At 42.8% G+C, this 14,514-nt stretch overlaps 1 protein-coding gene across 5 annotated transcripts in view; it reads right to left on the bottom strand.

Annotated features, from left to right (window-relative positions):
* EDC3 (enhancer of mRNA decapping 3) overlaps positions 1-14,514 on the bottom strand; it is an 80,568-nt gene that overhangs the window by 44,750 nt on the left and 21,304 nt on the right. For all 5 annotated transcript variants that reach the window (XM_084905987.1, XM_084905983.1, XM_084905984.1 and 2 more), the window contains 2 exons: positions 4,324-4,505; positions 395-714 (listed from right to left, as the gene is read on the bottom strand). In XM_084905987.1, the coding sequence (XP_084762113.1) occupies positions 395-714; positions 4,324-4,487 (484 nt within the window). In that variant the 5' untranslated portion in view covers positions 4,488-4,505. The remainder of the gene's footprint in view (positions 1-394; positions 715-4,323; positions 4,506-14,514) is intronic.

Here is a 14,514-nt window from a genome sequence, read left to right as displayed (position 1 = left end):
AAAAGAGGGTCTCTTACCTTTGGGATGAGTCTCTAACAGTATATTTCTTTTCTTTTCTTTTCTTTTTTTTTAAAAAAGTGATTCAGAGGGAAGGGATAGAAACATTAATGAAGAGAATCCCTGCACGCCCCCTGCTGGGAATCAAACCCTGACCTGCTTCTTAGATCGACACTCAACCACTGAGCAACACTGGCAGGTCATCTAACAGCTTATTTCTTTTTCTTTAATATCTTATAGCTCTGGAATAAGAGAACTGTGCTATATTTTTGTGAAGCTCTGCCAGCATCCTTTTGTATTAGGGTAATAAAAGATTTGTTTAAAGAATAGCAGTAGAAAAGAACTTACTGCCCTCAAATATCAGGTTAAGAAGAAATATCAACTTGCTCCAACTTACAAGAGTTGTGCCGGCGACGGAAACTTTTGGACTGACTCAAAGGCTCCATGTGCCTGTCCACATAGCTCTTGGAACACTGCTGCTGCTGTGGGGAAACAGCAGCATCCTGGCTCTTCACATCTGTCCTCTTAGGGATGTTTTGAGGGGCACTGCTGGAAGAGGTTGGCTTCTTGACCAACCTGCCCGTGCCATTCTGATTGATACCCACTTGGTACCCAATACCAGAAGGGCCTAATTCTGTTTGATGAAGGTCTCCAAAATGTTGGTTTTCTCCAGGACCTGGTATCTCCAGAATTCTTAACTCCATAATGTCACCTGCCCTGAAATGCACAAAAGAATCCAACTCTTAAAACTACAATAGTGGTAACAGTGATGAAACTGAAATCAATAGCAACCAACCATGTCAATCTTGTGGCCGGTGGGCCCCAAGTTTGACATGCTTGAGCTATACCTTTGCAAGGCTGCATTTCAATGAGTTATCAAAGACAAAAAGTAGAAAAGGTGGTAGATCACTTAAAGACAAGACAGCCACCAACATTCAATAGACTCAGCACTGGTCTTTAAAGAATCCTATTGTTAATCATAAAACTATTATTAGTATCTTAGATTTCCAGAATATTTAATAACTTTTTTTCATTCATTTACTCACTTGCTCCTTCAGAAGGCATATACATAGTACTTAATATATGGTAAGCCTTGCACTGGAAATGGGGTATATAGAGATGAAAAGCAATACATGCCTACAAAGAACTCACAGTCTAGTCAGCATAAAAGACAAGCAGATAATCAAAAGTGTTAAATACTATGACATAAGTGTGCGTAAGAGACTAGAGAAACTAAAAGGAAAATACAGACATTTGTTTGGCAGAGATCAATGAAACACGTATGCTAGGTCTGGGTGGGTATGGAAAATAAGAGTTGTCCAAGCAAGAGAGGCATTTAAAGCCAAGGCTCAGAGGCTAAGAAAATGTGGCCCATTTGATGAACTGCAAATGCTATGGTGTGACTAAAAGGAAGGGTGTTTATAGAGGGCCATGAGGAGGCAAGGCCTGTGAAGGTAATCAATCAGGAGCCAGTCATGGATTTTTCTAGTGGCTGTAGGTGAAGAAACCAGAGTTAGGAAACCAGGCAAGAAGTAGGAGGGGATAAATAGGGCAAGTGACAATGAAAAGAGAGAAGGAAAAATACAACCATGAGACATTTGAAATTCACAGGATTTGGTGACAGGAACATCAAAGAGAAATAGTAATTTATTATGGTACTGAAGTTTCTAACTTGAGTAGAAGGTGTCATTAAGGGTAGATCTTGGGGCGGGGGAGGAATCTGCAGTAACAAATCCAGCTTTGAATTTTTTTTCTAAAAAAATATTCTTATTGATTTGAGAGAGAGAGAAAGGAGAGAGAGAGAGAGAGAGAGAGAGAGAGAGAGAGAGAGAGAGGGAAATAGAGAGAGGAACATCAATGTGAGAAACATCAATCAGTTGCCTCCCTCACATACCCTAACTGGGGATCAAACCTGAATCCCGGGTATATGCCCTAATCAGGATTCAAACAGGTGATCCTTTGGTGCATGGGACAATGCTCAACCAACTGAGCCACACCAGTCAGGACAGCTTTGAAAATCTTAAATTGAAGAATTAAGGATATCTACCTCAAAATGACCAGAAGACAAAATGTCTGAAGTTCAGAAAATGGGTCTAAATTAAAGATTTGATATAGGCAAACAGAGAAGTCACCAGTAACAATGGCCAGTTTATAAATATTCTCAAGGGGATAAATGACATGATATATGCAAACATTAAACTCTAGTATTTAGTTATTAAAAATTAAATAAATGTTTATTATTACTACTCATCCTATGTAAAAAAGAGGCAACATGCAAATTAACTCTCTCACCCTCACAAGATGGCTGCCTACAACCAGGCTGGCAGAGAGGTTAGTGAGGGATGACCCAATGACTGAATAGCAGGCCACATGGGGCGACCAGGGCAGCAGGGGAGTTAGTGAAGGATGACCAAACAACTGAACAGCAGACTGTGTGGGGTGACCAGGCTGGTGGGGGAGTCGTGAGGGGCAATCAAGTCAGCAGGTGTGTGTGTGTGTGTGTGTGTGTGTGCGCGCGCGCGCGCGCGCACGTAATTGGGGGTGACCAGGCCAGCGGGGGGGGGGGGGGGCAGTTAGGGGCAATCATGCCTGCACACAGAGGCAGTAAGAAGCAATCAGGTTGGCAGGGGGCAGGGTGGGGAGGAGAGGCAGTTAGGGGTGACCAGGCAGGAAGGCAGGACAGTGACTAGGAGCCAGTGGTCCAGGGTTGTGAGAGGGATGTCTGACTGCCGGTAGCCTAAACTGGCAGTCGGACATCCACCAAGGGATCCTGGATTGGAGAAGGTGCAGGCTGAGCTGAGGGGAACCCACCTCCATGCATGAATTTCGTGCACTGGGCCTCTAGTATATTTATATACTGTATATTAGACCCCTAGAACTATAAGAAATGCAAAAACTTGACTGTTAGTAACTCATTCTCGAATTGCCCTCCTTAAAAATAAAATTGCCCCCCTGTGGGGCATGTGCTCCATGTTGGAAACCACTGGACTAGAGAATGAGGCCACAAAAGGAATGAAGACAGACTACTTAGCTCTGAAAAGAACTATGAGTGTAAAAAGAAGGAAATGATAGTTGCAAATGCAAGTTGTATGTCAGATGAGGGCAGAATGTGTACTACAGGGGAAGCCTGGGAATATTAAAGAGGAAAGAGAATAACAGTTGAAACTAAAGACACACAAAAGATGGACAGGGTCTCAAAGATGATAGAAAAGGATAGCATATAAAGCACCTCTACTAATAAAAGGGTAATATGCTAATTAGATCGGGAGACTTTCTGGGAGATCTTCTGGACAAAGCCATGGTGGCAGGGCTGAGGCAGAGGTGGTTAAAGGTGATTAGACTAGGAGGGGAGGCCAGTTGGGGGACTAGCAGGCCGGCAGGGTGGGGGCAGTTGGGGGCGATCAGGCCAGGAGACGGTCAGTTGGGGGCAAAAAGGCCGGGGGGGGGGGCAGTTGGAGATGAGCAGGCCGGCAGGCAGAGTGGTTAGTGGTTAGTGGCGATCTGTCAGGCAGGCAGGTGAGTGGTTAGGAGACAGTGGTCCCAGATTGCGAGTGGGGTCCCAGATTAGAGAGGGTGCAGGCTGGGCTGAGGGACAACCCCCCACCCCATGCCTGAATTTCATGCACTGGGCCTCTAGTACATGATAAGGTGAGTCCTGAACACAAAGGAAATATTTCTATTGAGACTTCAGAGGAGGTAAGAAATAAGATTGGATACACCTACAGAAAAGGTTATGTGAGGGTATTATTCAGAAAGTTAAGGAAGCTCTTGTCTGATAGTCTTTTTTTTTTTATTTTTATAAATAACATAAGTTTGCCACACTGGTAAAAAGAGGGATGTGAAGACAACTGAACTTCAGATATGCTAGAAAACACTAAGAAAAATACATCCTTTTAGCTAAGAACTTTAACTACTGGCCACATTGTGCTTCTGGAGCTAAGTTATGATATAGATCTACAGAGAGCTGCAGTTATACAAGGGAAAACCAGTAACAACCTCAGAGTAAGAAAGCACAGTGATACAAAACTGAGAAGTAAAATCTGAAGTCATAAAAGGAAACAGAAAGATTCTAAATTTGACCCATCCATTTAAATAATATAACACTGCTTGCTTGGTAGAGGTAAGAAAAAGATTTCACAAACCCCGAACCATTAGCTGAAAGCCAATTATGATAGTTTAATGAAACAGCAGCAGGACTGCAAAATCTCACCTCTGACAAGACTGTATTCAAAAATAGCACTACACAAGAGAAAACTGGCAATCTGGCCTAGGTTCAGATCACCAGATTACCAGATTAGATTTGAAAGAATCAGTCAGGATACTCACCTGAAGGTGACTTCAGGCACAAGGCACTTCACTCCATTGTGGAAAGGTCGAGTGAGAGAAATGGTTTGGCTGACCTGATCAACTGCTGAGACTCTTCCCTGATAAACACCCAAGCTATCTCCACAGTTGATGGACACAATACTGCCCAGCCAATCAGTAGCCATGTTTCAGATGTGAGACCACTGTGGAGAGAAGAAACCAGGCAGAATACCTTAAGAAATAGACAAATCTTTAATTAAATTCAGTAAAGAATTACATCAGGCTCTGTATCATGTGTTGCTTAATAATACATATTAATATTCTGTCACATCCTTAATTGATGTAATAAAACATAAAAAGTAACTTTTTTCCAGAAGGAGTATGCATATTAATGAAAAAGCAGTATCATATAACATGTATATATAAAGATCTTACAATTGCTTTAAAGTACATGTACTAAAGATACATATTTACCCAGATATCAAATCACACAAACTATAACTTGTTTATAACCTATTATATTTTAATATAACTGCCATTAGAATGCTTTCAAAAACAATATGAGGAAATAATATATTAAAAATATTGGTAATGCAGAGTAGCTCATATCAGAATAACCCTCTTGAAATAATAAATTCTGGACAAAATTTTTCTTTAAAAGCTGGCTGAAGGCATTACAGAACACTACGCCTAACAATTACAGAATATACATTATTTTTAAGTTTACCCGGAATGCTCACCAATGTATGCTGTGCCTTAACTAGTACCAATTCATTTCAAAGGACTGATATCAGTCCACAATAAAACTCAATTTGAAATTGATAACAATAGATCTCAAATATTTGGAAGTTTAAGCAAGACATTTCTAAATAACCTGTGGGTCGAGGAAGAAATAAAAAGAGAAGTTAGAAAATAGTTCAAACTCAGTGATAATGAAAGTGCAACATTTGTGTAACAAACTGAAAACAGTTTTTAAAGCCCAGCCAGTGTGGTTCAGTGGTTGAGCATCGACCTATGAACCAGGAGGTAACAGTTCAATTCCTGGTCAGGGCACATGCTCACGACACAGGCTTGATCCCTGATGGGGCATATAAGAGGCAACAAACGAATGTTCTCTCTCATCGATGTTTCTACCTCTCTTCCCTCTCCCTTCCTCTCTCTAAAATCAATAAAAACATATTAAAAACAGTACTTAAAGAGAAAATTAGAGCTTTAAGTACTTATATTAGAAGAGGAAAAAAGTTCAAAACCAAAGATTGAAGACTCTATCTTAAGAAGCTAGGAAAAAAAGAGCAAATTAATCCAAAATAATTAGAAAGAAAATAAAGCATATAAATCACTAAAACAGGAAACAATTTAGAAAAATAAACAAAACCAAATATTAGTTATTTGAAAACAATAAAGTTTATAAACCTTTAACTACTAGACTAATCAAGAAATAAAGATAAAACACATATTGAAACATCAGAAATAAATCAGGAGACATCACAGGCATTAAAGAGGTAACTTTATGACAGTAAACCTGATAACTTACATGAAACAGAGAAGTTCTTTGAAACACAAAAGTTACCAAAATGGATACAAGAAGAAATAAAAAATCTGGTAGCTTTACATCTATTTTAAAAACTGAATCCATCAAGAAAATGAGAAATCATGTACTAAGAAAATATTTGTAAAAAATATTCCTGATAAAGGATTATTATCCAAAGTATATAAAGAACTTAACAATCACCCGGCCGGCGTGGCTTAGGGGTTGAGCGTCGACCTAGGAGCCAGGAGGTCATGGGTCAATTCCCCATCAGGGCCCATGCCCAGGTTATGGGCTCCATTCCCACTGTGGGGTGTACAGGAGAATCAATCAGTGATTCTCTCTCATCATTGATGTTTCTGTCTGTCTTTCTTCCTCTCTCTTCCTCTCTTAAGTCAATAAAAATATTGTATATTAAAAAAGAAAATGAACAATCTGATTTTAAAAATGGGCAAAATATCAGGCCCATTTTAAAAATCAGATTGTTCATTTTCTTGAAGATATGTAGATGGCAAATAAGCATATGACAAGTTGCTCCACATTATATGTCATTAGGGGAATGCAAATTAAAACAGCAATGAGATACTACTACATACCTACTAGAATGGCCAAAATCTAAAACACTGACAACATGAAATGCTGGTGAGGATATGGACCAAGAAGAGTTCTCATTCATTGCTGATGAAAATGCAAAGTGGTACAGCCACTTTGGAAGACAGTTTGGTAGTTTCTTACAATACTAAATATACTTTTACCATATAGTCCAGAAATCATACTCCTTGGTATTTACCCAAATGAGTTTTAAAAAAGCTGAACACAGATGTTTATAAAAGCCTTATCTACAACTGCCAAAATCTGAAAGCAACCAAAAAGTGTTCATGTAAGTGGATATATAGACAATGGAATATTATTCAGACCTAAAAAGAAATGAGTTATTAAGCCATGAAAAGAAACTGGATATTACTAAGTAAATGGGTATTACTAAGTAAAAGAAGCCAATCTAAAAAGGCTATGTACTATATGATTCCAACTATATGATATTCTGGATAAGGCAAAACTATGGAGATAGTAAGAAGATCAGTAGTTGGCAAAAATAATCCAAAGGAAACAACATAGCATTTACAACAAATAGTACTGGAACAAAGAGGTATTCATCAATAAAAATAAACATTGACTTAAGTCTCATAACTTTAATAAACATTTATTCAAAATGTATCTTGAGCTTAAATGTAAAAATATCAAACTATAATACTTTCAGAAAAAAGATATGCCAGCCTGATCACCCTCTAACCACTCCCCAAAGCAACCTACCTAATAAAAGAGCAACATGCAAATTAACCATCACTTCGCTCAAGCCACGCCCACTAGCCAATCAGAGCAAGTATGCAAATTAACCCCAACCAAGATGGCTGCAGCCATACAGAGCAGTTGACAGGCTTGGGTTTCCCAGGCAATAGAGGAAGCCAAGCTTTCCACCTGCCCTAGCCAGCCTAGGCCTCCACTCAAGGATACAAAGTTTCAATTATAGAAGGTAAATCCCAAGAAAAATGGCGGCAGCCACGGAACTGGAAAGAGCAGGCTAGGGTTGCCCCCGGCAATGGAGGAAGCAAAGCTTTCCACCTGTCCTAGCTGGTCTAGGCCTCCACTCCAGGCTACAAAGTTTCAATTATAGAAAATACATAAAACCAAACAGAAATGGCAGCAGCCACAGAGTGAGCAGGGGCTTGGCTCTGCTCCAGGTTGCAAAGTTTCAATTGGAGAAGGTAAATAAATTCCAGATACCAGGGCCTCTGCTTGGGTCACCAGGGGGTATGGCTGGCCTGCAAACCACCACAGGCCCCCTCGCCCAGGCCACCCCACAGCCCAAGGGAACGCCCACCCTGATCTGGGCCACCTTTCAGGGCAAACCAGCTGGTCCCCACCTGTGCACCAGGCCTCTATCCTATCTAATAAAAGAGTAATATGCAGGTTGACCATCACTCCAACACACAAGATGGCAGCCCCCATGTGGTCAAAGATCCTGCCCCTATGTGGATACAAGATGGCCACCACAAGATGGCCAGCAGGGGAGGGCAGTTGGAGTCGATCAACCTTGTAGGGGAGGGCATATAGGGGTGGCCAGGCTGGCAGAGGAGGGAAGTTGGAGGCAAACAGACTGTCAGGGGAGCAGTTAGACATCAATCAGGCTGGCATGGGAGTGGTTAGGGGGTGATCAGGCTGGCAGGCAAGCAGTTGGAAGCCAGCAGTCCTGGATTGTGAGAGAGTCTGACTGCCCGTTTAGACCCAATCCCACTGAGTCTAACATCCCTCGAGGGGTCCCAGATTGGAGAGGGTGCAGGCTGGGCTGAGGGAAATCCCCTCACCCCTTGCAGAATTTCCGGCACCAGGCCTCTAGTGATCCATAAAAAGAGAAATTGATCAATCGGACTAATTTTATTTTTTAAATTTATTTCAGAGAGAGGAAGGAAAGGGAGAGAATGACAGAAACATCGATGGGCTGCCTCCTACATGCCTACGGGGAACCCAACACACAACCTGGGCATATGCCCTGACTGGGAATTGAACCAGTGACCTCCTGGGGTGTGGGAGACACTTAACCATCTGAGCCAAACAGGCTGGGCTCAACTGGGCTTCTTGAAAATTAAAAACATTGCCAAAACTGGTTTGGCTCAGCGGATAGAGTGTTGGCCTGGGAACTGAAGGGTCCCGGGTTCAATTTCGGTCAAGGGCATGTACCTTGATTGCAGGCACATCCCCAGTGGATCCCAGACGTGCAAGAGGCAGCTGATCAGTGATTCTCTCTCATCGATGTTTCTAACTCTCTCTCTCTCTCCCTTCCTCTCTGTAAAAAACAATAAAATATATTTAAGAAAAAAGAAAATTAAAATTATTTATTCTGAAAAGACTTTAGGAGAAAAAAAAGGACACATTACAGACTGGAAGAAAATATTTGCAAACTACATATGGACAAAAACAAAGTGATAGTATCTAAAATATATTTTTTAAAAGTCTAAAAACCCAATAGTAAAATCAGAACTAAAATAACCCAATCAAAAGGGGGCATGAAAAGCTATTTCAACAAAGATATCAAATAGCACATGGAGCCCTGGCTGAATTGGAGTGTCATCCTGTGCACCAAAAGGTTGATGGTTCTAGTCTCAGTCGGCGCACATATAGGAGGCAACCAATCAATGTCTCTCTTTTACATTGATGTTTCTCTCTATTTCTCCCCCTCACTCTTCCTCTCTTTCTAGTCAATAAACATATCCTGAGGTGAAGATAAGAAAAAAGCACGAGTCCGACTGATGCGGCTCAGTGGTTTAGTGTCGACTTATGAACCATGAGGTCACGGTTCAATTACCTGTCAGGGCACATGCCTGGGTTGTGGACTTGATCTCCAGTGTAGGGCATGCAGGAGGCAGCCAATCAATGGTTCTCTCTCATTACTGTTGTTTTTGTATCTCTCTCCTCCCTTCCTCTCTGAAATCAACAACAACAAAAATATTTTTTAAAAAGCACATGAGCCAAGACCAGTTTGGCTCAGTGGATAGAGGGTCGGCCTGCGAACTGAAAGGCTCCATGTTCGATTCTGGTCAAGAGCATGTACCTTGGTTGTGGGCACATCCCCAATGGGGGGTATGCAAGAGGCAGCTGATCGATGTTTCTAACTCTCTATTCCTCTCTCTTCCTCTCTGTAAAAAATCAATAAAATATATATATATATATATAAAAAAATTTTAAAACTTAATTTAAAAAAGTAAATAAAAAGCACATGAAAAAATATTTAACATCATCAACCATTAAGGAAATGCAAATTAAAACCATAATGAGGCATCATTACACATCTATGCTAAACTAAAAAATACTGATCGTACCAAGTGCTGACAAGAATGTAGAAAAACTGTATTACTCATGCATTATTGATATTTATATTAATAATGTAGCCATTATTAAATATATTTAATAGTGTAGCCATTCTGGAAAACAATTTGACAACTTATAAAAAATCTAAACACGCAACTACTATATGATCCAGAAAATGCACTACTTGTCATTTATCCCAAAAGAATGACTCAGGTTTACACAAAAATCTTTACATGGATGTTTTTATCATGTTTATTCCTAATAACCTCAAACTGGAAGCAACCCAGACGACCATCAACAAGTGAATGGTTAAACGAACTGTGGCCCTGGCCGGTTTGACAGTGGATAGAGCATCAGCCTGTGGACTGAGGGGTGTTGGGTTTGGTTCCGGTGAAGGGCGCATGCCTGGGTTGCAGGCTCAGTCCCCAGTGTGGGGTGAGTGGGAGGTGACTATTCAATGGTTTCCTCTCTTCATTTACTATGTTTCTGTGTCTCTCTCCCTCTCCCTCCCTCTCTGAAATAAAAATATATTTTAAAAAACAAAACTGTATACATCCATATGATGAGAATGAAAAAAGCCAGCCCCAAAAGGTTACATTTTGTATCATTCTATATGTAGAACACTCTAGAAATGACAATCTATAGAAAATGGAGAAGAGATTAATATTTCCCAAGGGGCAGGGAAGAGGTAGCAACAGGAGGAAAACAGGAATGTCTATAAAAGAGCACCATAAAGTATTCTGGTAATGAAAATGTTCTGTGTCTTAACCATATCAATGTCAACATTCTTGCAGTGATATTGTGCTATATATATTTTTTAATTTTTAAAATATATATTTTATTAAATTTTTACAGAGAGAAAGAGAGAGGGATAGAGAGTTAGAAACATTGATGAGAGAGAATCACCAATCAGCTGCCTCTTGGACCCCCGCACCGGGGATGTGCCCGAAACCAAGGCACATGCCCTTGACCAGAATCAAACCTGGGACCTTTCAGTCCGTTCTATCCACTGAGCCAAACCGGTTTTGGCTATTGTGCTATACTTTTTTAATCAGGTAGCATACATGGAATTTCTCTGTATTATTTCTTACAAATGCATATACATGTACAATGATCTCAAATAAAAAGTTTATAATAAAAAACCAAGGTCTTCAATTTTAGAGGAAGATGGCTGTTGAAGGGAAGGAAGGCTGCAAGATAGTGTATGAGTGAGAGAAGGAAAGAACAGTGTGTGGACCCATGGGGAGTGTCTATTTGTAGTGAGGGACAGCTATATTCCAAGGGACTGTTGGGGACTGACCGGGCAGCCTCCACTGCTGCTGAAATCTCTCCCAGAGCGACTGGCTCTGCCGCAGAGACCGCGCCATATTGAAGGGGAGAATGGCTGTGATCAAACCCTAGCCTTACCTTCAATGAGGAAGAATCGGATAACTCCTGGGACCCTACAACCACTATACCCAGGGACCAGCAGTGAACCCACAAACACCAGGTCGCAAGCAGCGCAAATACACAGACTCGGACAAGCTCTGCACTTTCTCACAGAAAGGTCAGATTTTGCCCAGAGAAAGGTGAGGCGTGCGATCCAGGGTGAAGGAAGAAACATGCACAGCGAGTTCTAGAGGTTCAGACAAAGTCTGTGCCCCACAAAATCTGAGTACATTGTCCAAGAATGTGGAAGGGGGCCCACAGAGGACTTTTACTACCCCACTAACACCACTGGACAAATCCTCTAAACAAAAATCAGCAGAAATATCAATGCTAAATGACACACTAGATCAGGTGGAATTCACTGACATCTTCAGAACATTTCACCCCAAAGCCATAGAATATACAATCTTCTCAAGTGCACATAGATCATTTTCAAAGATAGACAATATGTTGGGAAAGTCTTTTCAAATCCAAGAAGATAGAAATCATATCACACATCTTCTCAGATCACAATAACATAAAAATAGAAATCAAATACAATAAAAACAATTTTAAAAAATCAAACACCTGAAAGTTAAATACCATGCTATGAAACAATGACTGGGTTACCAGAGAGATCAAAGAAGAAATAAAAAGCATAATGGCAACAAAAGACAATGAAAACACAACAATTCAAATCAATGGGGCACAGTGAAAGCAGTCTTGAGAGGGAAGTTCTTAGCTCTATAGGCCTACTGCAAAAAAACAATAAACAATGGTAAAAAATTATCTAACCCTACAACTCAAAGAGTTAGAAAGAGAGCAACAAGAAAAGCCCAGTGTAAGCAGAAGGAAGGAAATAATAAATATCAGAATGGAGATAAACGACATAGAGACCAAAATAACAATACAAAATACCAACAAACCAAGAGTTGGTTCTTTGAAAAGATAAACAAGATTGATGAACCTATAGCCATGTTCACCAAGAAGCAAAGAGAGAGGACCCAAATAAACAAAATCAGAAATGATATAGGTGAAATAACAACAAACCCCACCAAAATACAAAAGATTGTTAAAAAATACTATGAACAGCCCTGACCAGTTTGGCTCAGTGGATAGAGCATAAGCCTGCGGACTGAAAGGTCCTGGGTTCGATTCCGGTCAAGGGCATGTACCTTGGTAGCAGGCACATCCCCAGTAGGGGGTGTGCAGGAGGCAGCTGATCGACGTTTCTCTCACATCGATGTTTCTAACTTTCTATTTCTCTCCCTTCTTCTATGTAAAAATCAATAAAATATATATTTTTAAAAATACTATGAAAATCTTTTCCGCTGAAACCGGTTTGGCTCAGTGGTAGAGCGTCGGTCTGCAGACTGAAAGGTCCCAGGTTCAATTCCGGTCAGGGGCATGTATGTTGGTTGCGGGCACATCCCCGGTACGGGGTGTGCAAGAGGCAGCTGGTCGATGTTTCTCTCATCAACGTTTCTAGCTCTCTATTTCTCTCCCTTCCTCTCTGTAAAAAATCAATAAAATATATATTTAAAAAAAAGAAAAACTCTATTCCAACAAACTGGACAACCTGGAGAAAATGGACATATTCCTAGAAAAATACAACCTTCCAAAACTCAAGAAGAATCTAAAAGTTTCATTATGCCAATAACTATGGAAGAAAATGAAGCAGTCATGAAAAAGCTTCCAGCAAACAGGAGGATCCAAGATGGCTGCTCGGATAGACACCTAACCGCAGCAGCACACAATTTCAATGGAATACAAATAAAATGTAGAGTGGACATTGCCCAGAGCTACAGGTAGTCGACTGACTGAAAATTCTACAACAAGAAGGAAAGAGAAAACCAGAAGGAAAATCAGAGGAGCTGAAAAAAGCCTAAGGTACGGGGACATGCTGAGCGCCCGCCAGCACGCACGCGCCCGCGGAGAGGTCACAGCCGGAGAGGAGAAGAGGGCTGGGGGTGCTGCCTGGCATTCCCTAGCAGGAAGGAAATAAAACCCCCAGCCTGGGCTGAACCCCCGAACCGGCAGCGCTGAGCCCCAGTTATGGGCCAGACCCTGGGGACCCAGGCTCGGGCAGAGGGAGACGGGGCTGTGAGGCGGAATCCCAGGGGAATGGCAAAAAGCAGGGCCCCCGGAGTCACGCGCACATTGCGCGCAGAGGACTGAATGTTGACTCTGATGCTGGATTACCCTAGCCGGAAGAAACAAAGCCTCCGGCGGTGCTGAACCCCAGTCCGGACTGCTCTGAACCCCAGTTCTAGGGCAATCCCTGGGGACCCAGGCTTAAGCAGAGGGAGATGGGGCTGTGAGGTGGAGTCCTGGGAGAGCGGCGAAAGGCCGAGCCTCTGGAGTCGCGCACATTGCTTGCAAGGGAAGGAATGTTGACTCTGATGCGGGATTGCCCTGGAGGGAAGGAAACAGGAGCCCCGGCCGTGTTGGGCCCCAGTTTCGACTGCTCTGAACCCCAGTCCTAGGCCAGACCCTGGGGACCCAGGCTCAGGCAGGGGGAGACGGGGCAGTGAGGCGGAATCCCAGGGGAGCGGCGAAAAGCGGAGCCCCCAGAGTCGTGCGTGCAGAGGACAGTCTGTTGACTCTAATGCTAGACGCCCCTAGCGGGAAGGAGAAAAAAAGCTCCAGACTGCAGGAATGCGACAGGGAGCAGGAGCCCCTGCCGGACACCGGCTAGCAGGGCACCATCAAGGAGCCGGGCGACGGGGCCCCCAGGGGGGGTTGCCCCTGAGCCTTCGACCGCTGAGCACGGGCAACGGAGCCGAGGCAGGGGGCTGCTTCCTGGGTGGCGCCGACCCAGGCAACAGGCTGAAGCAGTGCAGGAGCCCGCAGAGAACAAAGGGGTGCCACAGGCCAACCTGCTGAGATTCCAGGACAAGGAGGAAGAAACCAAAGAAGTTCTCAATGTGAAGAAATCAAGTGAGAGCAAAAGATAGTAAAATTACTTAAGAAAGAATACAAAGAAGATCTTGAAAAATCAAAGACTAAGTCAGAACTCAACTCACCAGCCAACATTGCAACATAAATGCGTTTGTTTTTGTTTTTTTTTTTTTTAAAAAAAAAAGGACAGAATGTTGGAACAGCGGCGGCCAGGCCTAGAGTGGCCAGGCACAAGGCAGTGGCAGCTGGGCCCGGAGCAGCAACGGCCAGGCCCCAGAGCAGCAGCAGCCAGAACCAGAGCATCAACAGCCAGCACTGAAGCAGCCAGACCTGGGGCAGTGGCAGCCAGGCCTGAGGCGGAGGTGGCCAAGCCCAGGGTGGCCAGTCCAGGAACACCCAGACCCGGAGTGGCCGGGCCCGGCTTCCGGGCCCAGAGCAGCTGGGTCGGGAGCAGCCAGGCCCAGAGCAGCAGTAGCCAAGCCCAGAGCATCCAGGCCGGGAGCGGCCAGGCT

Source organism: Pipistrellus hanaki (genome assembly GCF_964339955.1).
Source record: "Pipistrellus hanaki genome assembly, chromosome: 1".
In the NCBI taxonomy this organism is placed as follows: domain Eukaryota; kingdom Metazoa; phylum Chordata; class Mammalia; order Chiroptera; family Vespertilionidae; genus Pipistrellus; species Pipistrellus hanaki.
Note: the sequence above shows the minus strand (reverse complement) of the source record. Positions and strands in the feature narration are given on the sequence as shown.